General features: G+C 39.7%; 1 protein-coding gene across 1 annotated transcript in view; it reads right to left on the bottom strand.

Annotated features, from left to right (window-relative positions):
- Positions 1 to 20,584, bottom strand: part of LOC123316425 (dynein axonemal heavy chain 3) — a 2,043,583-nt gene that overhangs the window by 919,362 nt on the left and 1,103,637 nt on the right. Inside the window, exon 32 of the mRNA XM_044902499.1 lies at positions 2,775 to 3,001. Coding sequence (XP_044758434.1) covers positions 2,775 to 3,001 — 227 coding nt within the window. The remainder of the gene's footprint in view (positions 1 to 2,774; positions 3,002 to 20,584) is intronic.

Raw genomic sequence — 20,584 nt, forward strand, 5'->3', positions numbered from 1 at the left:
CTAACTGCAAGTTTTTGCGCTTTAAAAGCGGACCGCGCATGTCGACTATTTCGCCAAAAGATTATGCCGTAACTTATGATTTACTGGAAGTGGGAGAAGTAAATAGTCTTCAAGAAACACTCATCGATCTCCGACCTCGCGCACAGTGTATACACTATCGTGTTCAATTTCTTGCACACTTGTTCTACCTGTTCGTCCCACTCAGAGTGCGAATCTATATGGATTCCTAAGACCTTGGTTCACGGTCTCATTATTTCCTCATCATTTGGAAACACCTTCAGATACCTACTCAGCGTATGTGTGAAAGAGACAAACTCAGTTTTGTCATTATTGAGGTGTAGATTATGGCAGCTTTCAAGTCAGGTGCGCGAAACCCCGGGGCTTGACGCACTAGAGCTTCACGCTCTTGCTTTGACAGGAACTCCTGATATTGACTGTCAAATTAACAACGCCGCGCGTACTGGAATGGTCAAAATTCGGAGCGGTACGCTCCCGGAGCGCACCCGGTGCGCCCTAGATAATGATGGAAAGTCTTATGAGACTCGCACCATGTGTGGACCGAAGAGAGTCTTCGAGGGAGTCACGACATTTTGCTCGTAGTAGGATATTAGTGTCATCAGCATATTTAGCGAATGCCCCTCGTGGATTTTGAAATATATTTGGCATGTCATTGATCTACACTAGGAAGAGCAGAGGACCCAGAATACTGCCTTGGATAACCCCCTCCTCGATAAGTACCTCACCAGAGAAATATTCCTCCCAGCCGCGTATTGTGTGCTTCCACTGAGATAACTCTGAATAAAACCGGGTAGAGGAGCTATATCGATTTCCGACGACTTCAATTAGTATTTATGAGTAATCCGACAAAGTATGATTCGGAGTACTTGAACACGATGTGGTTTGATAGTTTGGATTATGGGATTTTGTACTTGGGTGTTATTTGATTGATTAATGGATATTTCTCAGAGTTAGATGAAGGAATCGTTGTTTAATTAAGCGTGATGTCTGTGTGCATGGAAGGAAAAAGCAATAAAGGTGATCCATGATTTAATATCTTGATATATAAAACTAAGTCGGTCATTTTGTGGGTTACACCATTTATAACCCAAAATTGTATAAACTGTTTGGATTCTTCTACGGCCGGGTTAACATAAAATACATCAAAACTCCGAAGAATTTGATGAAATAAAAAAGGAAATATTTTTTCTTCTTGCGAATAACGCCAGTAGGTGTCGCTACGGATAACAGAGTTTTAATGAAAGTATCATATTTGATATCAATTCGGTGAACTACATTTTCTAATGATATTATCGCATCTGAGTCCAGGTGTTATTACACCTATCTTTCTACCGAACCCTACGGAAAATTTTATAACGAAAGGTTTTGAACAAATCCCCATTCTACTATTATCGCCATTAGATGGCGATGTAAACAATTACTGTGTATTTTGAGTTGCCTAAACGTCTTAGCCTTGGAATTCTAAGAACTTAGCGCAGAACATTGAACTAAAGAACTTTCTTTTGTTCAATGGCGCAGAAGTAAGTGCGTAATCGTGAAAGTCCTGTCAAAGTTCGTACACAATTATTATGTTTATAATTTTAAAGTACTGAATTTAATCTAACGCGAACTGTGGATCCCGTTATAAGAAATTAAAATTGAACTCAGAAATTCAAAATTATAAACATAGTTATGTGTGCGAACTTTGAGTGTTACGTTCATTGTAAATCGGCACTAAAGAAAAAGAAGAAAACATCTTAGCGTCATATATTGTGTTCTGTGAAGTGAAAGTACTGGAACACTTGAACAGAGACAAACAAACAGTTTGTCTCTGACTTGAAGAAGAAGAGGAAGAAGTGAAGTACGGCAGACAAAGACAAGGTTTATTTCTGTAACCTGTGAAAGACGCATTAGTGTGACGTAGCGAATTGAAGTAGGTCAGTGCTGGGTTCTAAACAAAGTTGTTTTAGTGAAAGTTGTTCAAGATTGTGTTCAATATTTCATAGAGTTAACAAAATTGAGAGATTTAATGTGAGTAAACGAAATTTTATTTTGAAGACCAATCGGGCGATATCAAAAATATTCCATAGACAATGACCTTATAACAATAGATGATACGAGAAAAGTATGAATGACTTCATTTGGAGCAGATATAATTCAAGAATCTGGATTCAATCCAACATTCAAGGTGAGAATATAATGTTAACATTCATGATTTCAAATCACTTATTTTGTCTTCCTTTTCTGCTATTTAGATCCAAGGCCAGATTCACCATCGAATTGGATCATTACAACCACTTGAAGATGCATAGCATAAATTCCTACAAATTTACTTCATAGGCAATATGGATGATCAACTTCAATCTATTAATGCAGATGTGAAAAGAATAATTCTTCAAGATCTGCAGCAACTAATTCATGAACATCATGCATTGGTTTGATGTTCAAAACTGCATTGGAACGTATGCCAAGTGACGATCACAAGGTTGTGATTAGAGCAGATTAATGTCCTGTTGGAGCACATGAACGCTATAATATACTCAAATGAGACTCAATAATGATTCATTACTCGGGCAGAACCCATATAAATGTTGTTCTGACAAGAACAAACAAGATCGAAACCAAGCTTAGCATCTACTTTTGGTGGAGAGCTGGTTCAATTCACATCACATACAACATACAAAATGTATGTCTAGTTGATTATGCAGGTCAGTGTATTCATCGTTACAATACAGGCACCCTTGACGATTTTTTGCCAGATAATGAACTCCACTCACCTGTCTCCTTCGTCTATGAGTCGATCATGGAAAACTCTATAGCACTCATGGATCCATAATCTGATAAACTTATCCGGGTCGTCCATTTGGGCACAAGGGGTTAGAAGTAATCCATTAATTACTCTGGAAAAATCTCGCAGAGAAAATGTGTAATGGGATTTAGCCGGAGTTGGTAAAAATTTCACAGTGGCTTCTTTGAAAACTTCCATGGTTGCAGCAACGCAAAACTGGAATAAGAGTAAAATAATAGGAAAACGTATGTATAATGGTAACATTCCTAACAAGTTCAGAAAGTAGTACATTCCCGCACGAAATTGGGCAAGCAATTGACCGCGGTAAAGAGGTTTTCTGCAAGAGGTAAGAACAATATTTTTTCTACAAGCGCTTGAAATAAAGCATTCTACGCATTTTAAGAAACAGATCGAATTTGATTCGATCAATTTATATGCAATGACAGACGTAATTCTGAATGTTGCTATCATAGTTATCATGGTTGGCGTTTGGTGCATGACAGAATTTAATTTACTCATTAATATTTGGGTGCGGAAAAAACCCGAGCTAAATATGCGTGCGGGAAATAAATAGTTGGGGATTCAACAGCACCGTCTGGGAAATGGACTTGAAATGCGTGCGGGAAAAGGGTTGAACGCGCATGGTTGTAGAAAATAGTTATCTATGATATGAGTGTTTAAAGTGGTGTTTCATTTAGTGAGTGAAAAAGAGCGAATTGAACAATTTCACGAACAAAATGAAATCACTTTTAACACCAATAGCATACATTTTTTTTCAATAACTGCCCTATTTTGATAATGAAATAGGCAAATTTGGATTGACAAAACTTCAAAATGCATTTTAATATTCAAATAAACACAAGGTTATTGTAAAAGGGAAACGTTGCCAAAGTTATTGTTACTAGAAATGCTTGTTTCCAAATAAGTAAAGACGCTGTCATTCAAATTTCGTTCTTGTCAAATTTTTGTCTTTGGTACTTCACAGCTTAATATGTTTGTCGATAATGAAATTATTATTGAAAGGGTCGATTTGGTTGTTCCTTTGGATATTGAAGAGTCTGCAAGAAAAGCAAATTTGGACCTCCTACCTGAAAAATCTGCTCAGCAGTACGATATTGCATCTACCAATTTACTGGCCTGTAGAAATGCAGAAGGGAACTTTAGTAAATATGTTTTTTTGGCATACTCATCCACTTTGTGGAGCAAATTTTCAATGATAAGGTCAAGCGCCCTTGTTAAAAATGGTGTGGATATTTTGAGGTAATGGCATATTTAAAAAGGAAAAGTGAAGGAAATCGTCCGAAAAAATCAAAAATTCTCACTCATGAAGTTGAAAATATCGATTGAAATTTATTCTGGGAGGATTCTGCATTTCTTAATAAACTTTTTAGAGTTTTCACTCCCAATCTCCGAAACAAAATCAATTAAAGATGCCAGTTCAATACATTTCCCCTTTATTGTTGCCGAATTTCTCAAACTGCCAGAAGCAGACCAATATACAGGCCACTGTTTTCGTAGATCCTCCACTTCTTTGCTAGCAGAATCAGGAGCAAATATACAAAGATAAAAAAACATGGTGGATGGAAGTCTACGACGGTAGGCAAGGGCTATGTTGATCATTCCATTGCTAATAGAAATGCCATTGCGGAAAAAATTCGCCCAACCAAGTCACTAGATTTTCGAACATCATCCAATATTGTACTGCCGATTCCGGTTTCTACTAGTAATGATGGGACTGAGGATTCTAAGGCGGATCGGCCACCGAATGCGAAGTTGAGCGAAGCTGAGAGTTTTCAATGCTAAATGATGTGCTACGTCACTCGATTCGTAGCTTGTCGATTATATTAGTAGTGAAAATGCTCAGCTTCGCGCAACTTCGCATTCGGTGGCCGATCCGCCTTATAATGTATTGCGAAGCTCCCTAACGTCGCAAAGCATTAATGTTAACAATTGTTCTAGGTGAATGATTCATATTAATTTGCATAAGTAATGATTGTTAAATATCGATAATAAAAGTTATTATAATTTTATGTGATTTCATAATAAAATTTAGTGCTAAAAATATTTTTATTACGATTCCACCTGAACAATCAATTTTAGCAATGTTGACTGTCATTAAATGTGTCACTTTTAATGGCTGTTGTACAAAAAACATATTAACAATATATCGAACTGGTCATTGAAAATTACATTCTCTCCCATGAATTGCGGACACCAAAGAAGCTCTAACGTAAAACTGTGGTGTAGTGAGAGGAATTCGAACATAATAATAATAATAATATGCCTGCCTGCCTGGCAGCTATCTGGTAGATGGCCTGCCAAGTAGCCATCGTAACGACGTAGACGGTGCAGCCAGCCACGCCTGCTGTCCGCAGTCCCATTCCTTTTTCCTCTCTCTTTCACATCCTTTATAGGGGTGCTCTTTCTGCTCTCATTTCTCTACCCCTCACCCAAACCGAGAAAGGGGAGCACATACCCATGAAAATGGTGATAACGAGAAGCCTCGGAAACAAGTCGCTGCCTGGGGATCGTCAGGGCATGTCTGGAGCCGGCGCTGGACATGACAGCATGAGGGACGTCAGTGGCATGATGTTGAGGAAGCGATCTCCTGCTGCAAAAGAAGTTACAGCTCCAAAGCAACAACAGCAACCAACGAGTCCAATTCAACTCAAATCAAACTCCATCACGGGACTAGGGCAGAACACGAACAACTATAGGAAAAGGCTCCATGAGGAATTCTGCAACGCCTACCTAAATCTCAATGTCACTAAACAACGAGTGGCAGACCAGTACCGCGTAATTCTGCATTCGCTTGACAAGAGAAAACGTGCTACAGTGCTCCTAGTGCTATAAAATAGAAAGCGGATGAGAAAGTCGAAGTGTCACAGTGCCGTAAAAGTGAAAGCGGAGGAGAAAGTCGAGGTGAAAGTGTACACTGAGGAAGCTGCGGAATTTGTGATTCCGTCTACGAAACTTCCGAAGTTTTTCGTAAGTTCTATAAGTGTATGTGCTATAGAGCGGAAATTCGTTCAAATTCAGTGTATTCAGTGTCGAGTCCAGATTATAAGATCGCTGGTTCCACGGATATCACTGGTGAGTCGATTTATTTTTCTGACAGTATAGAAAATATATAACTTAGCCACATAGCTTAATAGTAACATAGTAATAAGGATTTCCAATATTCATTATTATTCCGAAATACCTCATATAGTTCAATACGTACAGAAAGCTATGTCGGAGGCTCCTACATGGAAGCTACGGACACCGAAGAATTCAGCGATGGAGAAGCAGAGGAGCTTGTAAGGCTCAAAGAAGAGAATGGGCAGTTGAAAGCTCAAATAAATAAACTGACTGAAACCGTGTCTCAGTTGGTCGGGGAGATACGCCTCTTGAGAGAGGAAGTTAACAAGAATAAAGCTCCTCAATCCCCTAGTTTTGCTGAAATTGCAAAACAGATTACGGCACAGAAATCCCCCACATTTGCAGAAATTGCAAAGCCGGTAGCGGTCCCCAAAAATTCCTCCAAACAGGAAGTAGCTCCAGAACCGGAAAAGAAGAAAATTTCCCAGAACGCGCCGCCCACAAAACGCGCGCGTAAAGAAAGTTCATCTTCAGACGAAGAGACCGCAAAAAAAGCAACGGAGTTACCTAAAAAAGATAAAATTCCACCCATCACGACGATGGGTACAGCCGATTGGGTAGAGATCTCAAAAGCACTCTACATGAAGAAATTCAGCTACAACAGAGCAACCGTCGTAAAAGACGGAATCAGGATCGTAGCCTCGACTGTGGACGACTACAGGAACAGGAACCAGATTGGTAAGGAGTACTTCACGTACCAGAAGGAGGAAGAGAAAAAGATCTACGCAGTTATAAGACATCTCCCAATAGATGCTGACCTAGATATAATTAAAAATGATCTAAAGGTCCAAGGAAACCATGACGCCGAGGTGTCCAGAATAACATCCAATAAAAAAAAGTTCATACCCTTATACCTGGTCAAAACTCAGAGAAAGGAGATTTTCGAAATGAGACGCCTCTACAATCTCTGCATTGTAGTGGAATCAAAAAGAAGGGCAGAAAATCCAAGCCAATGCTTCAGATGTCAGAGGTACGACATGCCCAAAACAAGTGCTCTTTCCCATACAGATGCGTCAAATGTTTGGGCAATCATTGCACAAGAGATTGCGAACTTACCAGAAAAGGTGAGGAGAGAAATGCCACATTCGTTCTGTGCGGCGAAGAAGGCCATCCAGCAAGCTACAAAGGATGTAGTGAATTCAAATTAGTTACAAGGAAGAGGAAAACGGGCCAGAAATCGGCACAGCAGAGCACGATTCCTCAAAAAGTCCAGGAGAAAAAGAAGCCCACCCCCTCCAAAGTAGACGAAAAGAAAAAAGAAGTACCCAAACCAGTACAGAAGAAGGAGCAACCGAAAATGCTCGAAGCTAAACCTACGATCAACAAAACAAAAGAAAACAGAAAAGTCTCTGAATCCGCCGACGATTTAGACACTTTTACTGAAAAAATTTTCAACAAAATCATGTTGAAAATTGAAAGAGAGATGGAGAAAAAACTCCAAGGAATGTTCAGTAAACTGAAGTAATGGAACATACAACTAGGAAAAATTCCCTTAAAATAGTCTCCTGAAACATAAACGGGGTCAGAACTCGAAAACCCGAGATAGAATAAATAATATCAGAGAGAAAACCTGATATTATAGCCTTGCAGGAAACAAGAATACAACCAAATACGCGATTGAACATCATGAATTATGAGATATATAGATGTGACAGAATCGCAAACACTGGGGGAGGTGTTGCCTTACTGGTTAGATGAGATCTGAAACACTATTTTAAAGGACGATCTGACGAGTCACAAATAGAAACAGTGACGATTGTTGCTGAAATAAATCGACAAAGAGTCGATCGTTACATCGGCGTATAAAAGACCCCCAAAGAACTTATTGGAAGAAGAAATCAACAACTCACTAGATGGAACAAACCCGAAAATCTGCATCGGAGATTTTAATTGCAAATCTCCAGAATGGAACAGCAGGATGGAAAACAGGAATGGCAGAAAACTGAAAGATCTCGCTGAAAAACATGAAGCTATCGTTATTGATCCTGAAGAACCAACGTACCTAGCATTCGGAAATGGTTTACCAGATATAATTGATATCGCATTTATGAAAAATATCACTAGAGAATTCTCGATAGAGACCTTGTGGGACGGAACCTCTAACCACAACCCCATCGAATTAACAATAGGAGAAGGGCCAAGAAGAGAACTAATGCAAACAAGAGAATACACCGATTGGACTAGCCATCTGATACAATCAGTGGTAACAGAAATACCAACAATCAACACACCGGAAGACCTAGAAAGAGCAGTTGATAAACTAGAAAAGAATATACTAGATGCCTACAAAAAGAGCACAAAGAAAATAACGAGACCAGCACCGATACATCCACACGGTGATACACCCAGAGAAATCAAAGATCTCATCAGGGAAAATCGGAGACTAAGAAAAACATACAGGCTCAACAAAACAGATATAAATAAGAGAAATCTAAACCGACACAGCCAAGTTCTAAAAAATGCCCTGAAGGACATGAGAACAAATAGATAATAATAATAATATAATAATAATAAGTTTATTCACCAATATATAACATGTATAATTTTAGTGCCATTTGATATTACACACATATAAAACGAAAAGTATGTTAGCCATTTTTTCCCCTCAATGAGGCAAATAAACTGAATAACCCATAATAACCCTTCGGTTGTGCATGGGTTGGTTGTCTGTTTATTTCCCGAGTTCCCTATAATGCTACACAGTATGTATTATTCTTATGGCTGAGTGAAAAGTGTTAACAATATTAAAATTAACATATCAAACACAAATGAGTGGATTCTCATGTAAAGACACTCTATGGTCAACTCCAAAATCATCCCTTCATACAACTGGGGGGTTTATGATCGCATGTACTGTACCTCGGTCCAAAGATCTTATGTATGATTCAATTTTACTTCGCATCAGTCTCACAGAGTTTACTTCAAAGGTATACTTCTTATATACTTCCGGTATCGTATTGAATATTCGTCTGGCCTGATACATCAAGGAACCATGGCCCAACGCCTTTTTCATTCTATCTACTTGAATAAACAGTCCAGCTTTATTCCTAGTTTCATATTGATGGTCGACCTTCTTCATTAAATATTTATTCTTATACAAATACATTAATGTGTTGTACATATAGAGCTGCCGGATGTCCAGTAGGCCCGATTCCTTGAACAGAGCTTTGGATGGATAGGTGTTCTCCTTTTTGAACATTATTTTCAAAATTTTCTTCTGGAGAACTTCAAGCTTCTTCAGATGGATTGGCAGTGCTGCACCCCAGCTGAGTATACCGTATTGTAGACGAGCTTCGACGAAGGCATAATAAAGTACTCTCAAATAATTGATGTCCAGGAATGTTCTCATGTATTTGAACTTATACAAAAGCGGTCTTATCGTTCTAACCATATTATCAACATGAACATTCCATCTCAAGTGGGAATCTTACGTGACTCCCAGATATTTATGTGCTGATTTGGAGCGTATCTCAACCACTTTACCATCAATTGAGAGTGTTAGTTTAACATGACCTGGTAGGCTGTTTCTATAGCATGTAAACGGCAAGAAGAAAGTTTTTTCTATATTCACCGTCAAGCTTTGATGGCTGAACCAGTTGAAAACGTTTATAAGATCACTTTCTGCCCTGTTCTTCAGCTCGTCCCAGCTGTCCGCTGTATATACAATCGCTGTGTCGTCCGCGAAGCTAACTATGCAGCCAGTAGTGTACGAGTTCAGTAAATTATTTACGTATACTAAAAACAGCAATGGGCCTAGTATTGTACCCTGAGGTATGCCAAACTTGATCTTTCTTTCTTCACTGGCCTCACCATCAACCACTACCTCCTGTATCCGATCTTTAAGATAATTTTTAAGTAGTGCCAATTCATTTCCACGTATACCCACCTCCTCCAAACGCTCCAACAACTCCGAGTGGCACACCGTGTCGAAGGCTTTAGCCAGGTCAAGAAAGACACAGAGAGTTGGAGTGGCGTTGTCGACCGATTTGAAAACTGTCTCCAGAAGGCTAGCCATTGCATCATTTGTTGACAGTCCATCGCGAAAACCGAATTGTTTATCAGAAATTATTCCATATTCATTGAGGTATTTCGTCATTCTGATATTTATTGCCTTCTCTAATATTTTTGCCACTGAGCTAATGATGGAAATTGGTCTATAGTTGCTCACCTCAGTTCTCGCGCCTGTCTTGTATATAGGTGTGATGACGGTCTTCTTCAGTACCTGCGGAAATATTCCAGTATGGAATATACAATTAATTAAATGCGTCAATGGTTCTACAATTTCTTCTGCAACTGCCTTTAATGTTTCACTCCTTATCTCATCTGAACCAGCGGTTTTATTTGATTTCAAAGATTTAATTATACAAGGTGCGGCACGGAGGGCGGACGTTTTTCAGATGGGCATAACTTTCCCCCACTGAGGACGAGAGAAGTGGGGAAGGTGCCGTTAGACTCGTGTGTTCCTAGCATTTATGAAAATCCACACATGAAAATCCACAACACTTACACGAAAGACCGCTGCATAGCCCAAAAGTTACGGTTTGGTGCGCTGTATCGCAAACTCGCATCATTGGCCCTTACTTCTTCGAAGACGTTAATGGTCGTGCTGTTACCGTGAACTCAGAGCGGTACGTCGAAATGATCAACAACTTCTTTATCCCCGAATTACGACGGCAACGTGTTCCAATCCGACGTGTGTGGTTCCAACAGGATGGGGCGACCGCCCACACAGCCAGAGCGCCTCCAGCACTGCATCACCGATTTCGGCCACCACATGCCTGATGTGATTTTCCACACTTGACTGTCTCAAATGCTATTTCCTTGAGAATCTGATTCCGTCAATAAATGTGTTTTTGAGTAAAAATTAACGTTTTTATTATTTTTTTTAAAACCATCCATCCTCTGTGCCGCACCCTGTATTTAGGGTTTCATCTTCAGTTACATCAAAGAATGCAAATGAATTATTGGTAGAATATTTTTTCGGAGGCGTGGTCTGTGGTTTGGTTATTTTGGAGGCGTATATCTCTCCCACACTGGCAAAATAGTCATTGAAAGCGTTGGCCTTTGCTTTGCTTTCTGATATCTCTACAGCATCTGCAGTTATTAGACTTGGAATGTTTTGTCTTATATTGGGTTTTTCAATTTTCTTTATGACATTCCATAGCTGCTTTGAATTACCCTTCTGTGATTCAATTAAGTTGGTATAATACTTTTTCTTTGCTTCTTTTATCAGTCTATTCAAGAAGTTTCTATATGCAATGTAAGCACTCCTCTTGAACTCGTTGTTTGGATCATCTTTATGATCCTTGAATAATTTTTTTCTTTTATTTGTCGACTTGACCAGTCCCGCAGTAATCCATTCTTTTCGCTTCACCTGGTAAGTTCTATAAGTGTATGTGCTATAGAGCGGAAATTCGTTCAAATTCAGTGTATTCAGTGTCGAGTCCAGATTATAAGATCGCTGGTTCCACGGATATCACTGGTGAGTCGATTTATTTTTCTGACAGTATAGAAAATATATAACTTAGCCACATAGCTTAATAGTAACATAGTAATAAGGATTTCCAATATTCATTATTATTCCGAAATACCTCATATAGTTCAATACGTACAGAAAGCTATGTCGGAGGCTCCTACATGGAAGCTACGGACACCGAAGAATTCAGCGATGGAGAAGCAGAGGAGCTTGTAAGGCTCAAAGAAGAGAATGGGCAGTTGAAAGCTCAAATAAATAAACTGACTGAAACCGTGTCTCAGTTGGTCGGGGAGATACGCCTCTTGAGAGAGGAAGTTAACAAGAATAAAGCTCCTCAATCCCCTAGTTTTGCTGAAATTGCAAAACAGATTACGGCACAGAAATCCCCCACATTTGCAGAAATTGCAAAGCCGGTAGCGGTCCCCAAAAATTCCTCCAAACAGGAAGTAGCTCCAGAACCGGAAAAGAAGAAAATTTCCCAGAACGCGCCGCCCACAAAACGCGCGCGTAAAGAAAGTTCATCTTCAGACGAAGAGACCGCAAAAAAAGCAACGGAGTTACCTAAAAAAGATAAAATTCCACCCATCACGACGATGGGTACAGCCGATTGGGTAGAGATCTCAAAAGCACTCTACATGAAGAAATTCAGCTACAACAGAGCAACCGTCGTAAAAGACGGAATCAGGATCGTAGCCTCGACTATGGACGACTACAGGAACAGGAACCAGATTGGTAAGGAGTACTTCACGTACCAGAAGGAGGAAGAGAAAAAGATCTACGCAGTTATAAGACATCTCCCAATAGATGCTGACCTAGATATAATTAAAAATGATCTAAAGGTCCAAGGAAACCATGACGCCGAGGTGTCCAGAATGACATCCAATAAAAAAAAGTTCATACCCTTATACCTGGTCAAAACTCAGAGAAAGGAGATTTTCGAAATGAGACGCCTCTACAATCTCTGCATTGTAGTGGAATCAAAAAGAAGGGCAGAAAATCCAAGCCAATGCTTCAGATGTCAGAGGTACGACATGCCCAAAACAAGTGCTCTTTCCCATACAGATGCGTCAAATGTTTGGGCAATCATTGCACAAGAGATTGCGAACTTACCAGAAAAGGTGAGGAGAGAAATGCCACATTCGTTCTGTGCGGCGAAGAAGGCCATCCAGCAAGCTACAAAGGATGTAGTGAATTCAAATTAGTTACAAGGAAGAGGAAAACGGGCCAGAAATCGGCACAGCAGAGCACGATTCCTCAAAAAGTCCAGGAGAAAAAGAAGCCCACCCCCTCCAAAGTAGACGAAAAGAAAAAAGAAGTACCCAAACCAGTACAGAAGAAGGAGCAACCGAAAATGCTCGAAGCTAAACCTACGATCAACAAAACAAAAGAAAACAGAAAAGTCTCTGAATCCGCCGACGATTTAGACACTTTTACTGAAAAAATTTTCAACAAAATCATGTTGAAAATTGAAAGAGAGATGGAGAAAAAACTCCAAGGAATGTTCAGTAAACTGAAGTAATGGAACATACAACTAGGAAAAATTCCCTTAAAATAGTCTCCTGAAACATAAACGGGGTCAGAACTCGAAAACCCGAGATAGAATAAATAATATCAGAGAGAAAACCTGATATTATAGCCTTGCAGGAAACAAGAATACAACCAAATACGCGATTGAACATCATGAATTATGAGATATATAGATGTGACAGAATCGCAAACACTGGGGGAGGTGTTGCCTTACTGGTTAGATGAGATCTGAAACACTATTTTAAAGGACGATCTGACGAGTCACAAATAGAAACAGTGACGATTGTTGCTGAAATAAATCGACAAAGAGTCGATCGTTACATCGGCGTATAAAAGACCCCCAAAGAACTTATTGGAAGAAGAAATCAACAACTCACTAGATGGAACAAACCCGAAAATCTGCATCGGAGATTTTAATTGCAAATCTCCAGAATGGAACAGCAGGATGGAAAACAGGAATGGCAGAAAACTGAAAGATCTCGCTGAAAAACATGAAGCTATCGTTATTGATCCTGAAGAACCAACGTACCTAGCATTCGGAAATGGTTTACCAGATATAATTGATATCGCATTTATGAAAAATATCACTAGAGAATTCTCGATAGAGACCTTGTGGGACGGAACCTCTAACCACAACCCCATCGAATTAACAATAGGAGAAGGGCCAAGAAGAGAACTAATGCAAACAAGAGAATACACCGATTGGACTAGCCATCTGATACAATCAGTGGTAACAGAAATACCAACAATCAACACACCGGAAGACCTAGAAAGAGCAGTTGATAAACTAGAAAAGAATATACTAGATGCCTACAAAAAGAGCACAAAGAAAATAACGAGACCAGCACCGATACATCCACACGGTGATACACCCAGAGAAATCAAAGATCTCATCAGGGAAAATCGGAGACTAAGAAAAACATACAGGCTCAACAAAACAGATATAAATAAGAGAAATCTAAACCGACACAGCCAAGTTCTAAAAAATGCCCTGAAGGACATGAGAACAAATAGATAATAATAATAATATAATAATAATAAGTTTATTCACCAATATATAACATGTATAATTTTAGTGCCATTTGATATTACACACATATAAAACGAAAAGTATGTTAGCCATTTTTTCCCCTCAATGAGGCAAATAAACTGAATAACCCATAATAACCCTTCGGTTGTGCATGGGTTGGTTGTCTGTTTATTTATAATGTTTCACTCCTTATCTCATCTGAACCAGCAGTTTTATTTGATTTCAAAGATTTAATTATACAAGGTGCGGCACGGAGGGCGGACGTTTTTCAGATGGGCATAACTTTCCCCCACTGAGGACGAGAGAAGTGGGGAAGGTGCCGTTAGACTCGTGTGTTCCTAGCATTTATGAAAATCCACACATGAAAATCCACAACACTTACACGAAAGACCGCTGCACAGCCCAAAAGTTACGGTTTGGTGCGCTGTATCGCAAACTCGCATCATTGGCCCTTACTTCTTCGAAGACGTTAATGGTCGTGCTGTTACCGTGAACTCAGAGCGGTACGTCGAAATGATCAACAACTTCTTTATCCCCGAATTACGACGGCAACGTGTTCCAATCCGACGTGTGTGGTTCCAACAGGATGGGGCGACCGCCCACACAGCCAGAGCGCCTCCAGCACTGCATCACCGATTTCGGCCACCACATGCCTGATGTGATTTTCCACACTTGACTGTCTCAAATGCTATTTCCTTGAGAATCTGATTCCGTCAATAAATGTGTTTTTGAGTAAAAATTAACGCTTTTATTATTTTTTTTAAAACCATCCATCCTCTGTGCCGCACCCTGTATTTAGGGTTTCATCTTCAGTTACATCAAAGAATGCAAATGAATTATTGGTAGAATATTTTTTCGGAGGCGTGGTCTGTGGTTTGGTTATTTTGGAGGCCTATATCTCTCCCACACTGGCAAAATAGTCATTGAAAGCGTTGGCCTTTGCTTTGCTTTCTGATATCTCTACAGCATCTGCAGTTATTAGACTTGGAATGTTTTGTCTTATATTGGGTTTTTCAATTTTCTTTATGACATTCCATAGCTGCTTTGAATTACCCTTCTGTGATTCAATTAAGTTGGTATAATACTTTTTCTTTGCTTCTTTTATCAGTCTATTCAAGAAGTTTCTATATGCAATGTAAGCACTCCTCTTGAACTCGTTGTTTGGATCATCTTTATGATCCTTGAATAATTTTTTTCTTTTATTTGTCGACTTGACCAGTCCCGCAGTAATCCATTCTTTTCGCTTCACCTGGCTTCTCGGTATAATCTTCTCTATTGAGCTCTCAGCATTATTCACCCTGATCACATCAACAAATCTGCTCGCCATATCATCAATATCTACACAACCATAGTATGTAGACCAATCAAAGTTTTTTAGTTTATTCTTCAGTTCCGTATAATTCACAACTCTATTCACCCTTTCCGGGCGTTTCCTCTCACGATTAATTACAAAGGGTATGATGGCTATTGTCGCTTTATGGTCTGTTATGTGTGCATCGAGTACCATTGCCTTGAATGATTCCTGCTCCTGGGTTTCACTCTGTACGAACACATGGTCAATGCAGGTTTTTGAATCATTTTGAACTCTTGTATACTTATTGATGAGAGAATAAAAGTTATATTCACTTAGTACATCCAGATATTCGGAAACAGTTTCGTTCTCAACAAGTTTATCCAAGTTAATGTCTCCAACAAGAATATGGTTCTCCACGACTTCCCTTCTAGTTTTTTGGAGGTATAAGCTTAAGTCTTTCACAAATGTCTTCTCATCCGTAGATGGAGATCTATAAATGGCAGTTAACATGGTTCTTTTTTCATACCCTCTTTTCATCGTGATCTGTAATGCTTTGACTATTCCAATATTAACAATTGCGCTCTCAAAGTTTAATTGATCTCTTATAAAAACAACACCATCGTTCTTGTTGATTTCACCCTCGTTGAACAACGTTGTGTATCCTGGCAACCAGTACAAGTCAGTATTGAAGCAGTTAAATGTTTCAGTTAATACCACACAGTCATATTCGAATGACGATTGGTGAAGACACATCAACAAGTCGTCAAAATTTTTCGAAATACTCCGAAGATTTTGAATTCATCTCCCTTAGTTGCTGTGTCAAGGACGCTGTTTACCTCCACAATGGAATCCAACTCCAAAGTATCGAAAGCGGAATAATTCACATCCCGGATGTATTAGTCCATCACACGAGAATGCCCACAAAAAAATCCAGAAAAAAAGAAACAAAAAAAATAATTTTTTTTATAAAATACACTACCAGTAGGTAGGTATCACAAAAATAAATGAATGAAATCTCCAAAATTTAGTCAGCCCTCGAAGAATTCGTCTTTGAACGAGTAACTTTCTGATTCATCGCAGCCCGACTGGACTTCGTCGGTCTCTCTGTTTCACCGGTATCTTTTCCGGGAATGATAGTCTGCTGCTGCGCCTCAGATATAGGTGATATTGACTCTGATACACCTGTCAACACTTGTGTTTGTGGTATCTGCAAAACAATAGGACTTTTCTCTCCAGATCCCTCAGACTGTATAGAACATCCCTGAGTCGGGTTTGATGGTAGACTGGTTCGTTTCTGCTCTTTTCCTAGTTTACCCTCACGTAGATCGGATGAGGTATATTCACAGTTATTAACTACAAGTTTATCGCCACGAATAAAGCAGTTTTTATTCTTCTGACGTTCCTGGACAAGGTTCTGCTTCAAGATCCAAAAGAATATTTTGTCATCTTTGCGGAGAATTCAACATGCGCTGCGTGCCGATGTAACAGATCGGTATAGGATCACCACTTACCGCTGCCGCTTCGATCTCAAGCGTCTCGTCGCCCGTATTGAATGTGAAACAAACAATAAACATGCACGGCGCAGCGGATATAAACAATACACACAACAATGTAAACAATATCAAAAGACAAAAGATCGATTCAAAAGAGCTGGTTTATACTATACCCTATGAGATCAACTCAAATGGAGACTACTTCGCACACGGAGCGACAAAGTATACACAAGAACCCACAATAAGGTTACGAAACTCAGGAGCACAATTCGATACGTGTTCACTCGACAACATCAGATACAACAGTGACAACATCAGATGGAACAAAAGAGTTCAAGAACTAAATACTATCGATCATTCTGCATGGAAAATGCAAAAATGTCTGAGAAGAGAAAAGACTAAAATACCACCTCTCCACGGAGAAAGAGGAATGACATATACGAATATCGATAAAGCAGAAGCACTGGCGGACTCGATCGAAAGAGAATCGAGAATAAATTACAGACCTGATGACGATAATGACGATCTGGAAGAACTAGTAGAGAACAACGAAGAAGAAATGGACGAACCACCAGTAGACGACAAAATAGAAAAACCAACTTCTCCATTTGAAATAAAAGAGATAATCAGAAGCTTGAAAAATAAAAAAGTTCCCGGAAGTGATAAAATAACGAATGCTATGTTGAAGAAATTACCTAGAAAAGGTATAGCTGCTCTCACAAATATTGCAAACGGTATAATGAGGACTGAACACTATCCGGAAAAGTAGAAAACTGCAGAAGTCATAGTGTTCAACAAACCAGGCAAAGATAAAAAATTCCCCCAAAACTACAGGCCGATAAGTCCATTGTCCGCCCTAGGAAAAGTAGTAGAAAGAGTAATCGCCAGAAGGCTTACAGAAGAAACTGAAAATCTGAATCTCTTTCCAGCAGAGCAATTCGGATTCAGAAGAGATCACTCAACTGAACAGCAATTACTGAGACTCACAGAATACATAACAGAAGGATTTCAAAATAAACAAGCAACAGGTCTTGTACTATTAGATGTCGCCAGAGCATTCGACAGAGTATGGCATGAAGAATTGATTTACAAAATGAGATATGCTGGATATTCAATGAAACTGTGCAAGTTGATTAGAAATTATTTGAGGAACAGAAGATTCTACGTGAAAGTGGAAGGAGAAAACTCCACAACCAGATATATGGAAGCAGGGGTGCCTCAAGGGTCAGTACTTGGGCCGTTACTGTATAACATATATATTCACGATATTCCATAATCTCCAAGGACTATGGTGACACTATATGCCGACGACACGGGAATCGCAATGCGACATCGCAAGCCAGAAATCATAGAAGGAATATCACAAGAAGCTATAGAGGAAATAAATGACTGGTGTATTGAATGGAAAATAAAGCTCAACGGACAAAAGAGCCAAGCGATATTACTGCAGAAGAGGAGACTAAGAACTACAACAAATCTAGAGGTAGATGGAGAAGAAATCGGATGGAAAAACGAAGAAAAATATTTAGGTATCACCCTAGACAAAGGACTAACTTGGAGAAGCCATATCAAACAAGCCGTTGACAAAACCAAGGCAGCGATGAATATGCTTTACCCGCTGATAGGTAGAAAGAGCCACATGTCAAATGAGACAAAATTGAAAATAATCAAAGCCGTTGCTAGACCGCAACTGACTTATGGATCAGATGCTTGGGGATTCGCGGCAAAAAGCCATATACAAAGAATTCAGGCAACAGAAAACAAGCTACTACGATGTGCCATAGATGCGCCTTAATTTGTCAGGAACAAACAGATATATCGAGATTTGAAGTGAGAAACCATCACCGAATTTGTGAAGAGGAAAGCTGAAGAGTTATTCGAAACAGCGAAGGAACATCCAAACGAAGAACTCAGGAGACTAGTGGACTACGATCCGGAGGAAGACAGAGGAAGAATGAGAATTTACAAAAGGAGACCGTGAGATCAATTGAGGAGAGATTGAAATGAGTACGGAAACTTATTAAAACTATACTAAGAACAGATATCCGAAAAAGACGAACATGAAAACCCTAGCACAACAATGTGCAAGAAGAAATTAACCGATTAAGGGATAAATGGTTTATAGGCAAATGCCCGGAACCAATAAAGAGCAGGTTAGGTTTAGTGGGTCGCGAACTCGGTAGAGTGAGTAACCCCACAGTGTTCCCTAGAAATTGGTTCCTCTGGGCGAGAGATAGAGCCCCGTGTTTTCATGGTCGCAGATTCCCCCTGCTATAAAAAAAAGCGTAATTCTGAGAAATAAACTAATACCAACGGCCCGAATCGACGCAATTAAACGAGAACTTCAGCGTCCGCCTACAATAGAGAATAACATCAACACCTCTGATGAAGTTCACATGCGTGGGCAACAACAGACAGAAGAAACTGATACTGAAAGTCCATCTTGCAACGCAAGTGAGCCTGAACACCAAGACGATAGGGAAGAGCTCCACCGATAAGTTGACTCTGACATGAGGAGATACTTTGCCGAACTGGAAGGAACAGATCCTCTTCATCGAGTAGCACCTCCACGACTCAATACATCCAAGAAACTGTCACTTATAAACGACATCTTGAATGAGGACGTTTTACCTGAATACCTACAGATCGGAAGTTCATTGGAATATCTGCATCTAGTTTTTCACTGTGCAGCGCTAACGACAGCGAAAACGATAGGGGCAAAAATTCGCCGAACGAACAACGATGGTCCAAAATTACACAAATTACACGCGCCAGCATGGCAGAAACGTCTTCCACACAAAACAGAAAGGCTAAGAAGAGACATTGGACGACTGGCGGAGTGCTTGAACGGGAATCGAGGAAGAAAGGTTGTGAAAGCTGCCAAAGAGATCATGGATAGAAACAGGACACACACAGAACGAGAGACGGAGAATGCTACAGCTCACCATTGCTTCGACACTCTGAAGCTAAAATTAAGTCTGTATGCAGAACGCCTGAGGAGATATAAAAGCAATTATAGCCGGAAAAGTGACAATAATTCATTCGAAAAGTCGGAAGAATCTTTCTACCGGTCACTCACATCGTCGGATGGAGAGAATGGAAAGTTACCACCAAAGGAAGCCATAGAACAATTCTGGACCGAACAATTATCAACGAAACCTCAGTTCAATGGAGATACCGGATGGATTGAAGATGAAAAATCTGAAGCTATAAAATATGAGCCGATGCAGCATGACATGATCACAATTGAAGAAATAAAATCAGCTATCAGAGGACTGCACAGCTGGAAAGCACCTGGGCCTGATGGATTACAGAACTTCTGGATCAAGAAACTTTGGATCATGCATGACAAATTGACCTCCGCAATAAATGATGTCATTGAAAATCCTGAAAGAATGCCAGTATTCCTTACACATGGCACAACATACCTGTTACCTAAAGACCAAAAGAATACAGAAGACCCATCCAAGTACCGACCAATCACATGTCTTCCAACGATGTACAAATTGATCACATCGCCATGCAACAGAAAGGATGCACGAAAGACAGCCGAGGGTGCAAAGAACAACTAATAATAGATTCAGTTATCTGCAATCAAGCGTTCTCCAAGCGAAGGAATCTTCACGCTGCGTACATAGACTACAAAAAAGCATTCGATTCTATACCTCACGAATGGCTCTTGACGATCTTGAAGATTTACAAGGTGGATCCCAATATTGTTAAGTGCCTGAAAAACGCCATGTCAACCTGGCGTACTAGTCTTCAAATGAAAGCAGCAGATTGCTCCATTTGCTTCCATCAAGAGCGGCAGTAGAACTATGATGAAACTGAATCATCT

The sequence above is a fragment of the Coccinella septempunctata genome, chromosome 7, assembly GCF_907165205.1.
Source record: "Coccinella septempunctata chromosome 7, icCocSept1.1, whole genome shotgun sequence".
Taxonomy (NCBI): domain Eukaryota; kingdom Metazoa; phylum Arthropoda; class Insecta; order Coleoptera; family Coccinellidae; genus Coccinella; species Coccinella septempunctata.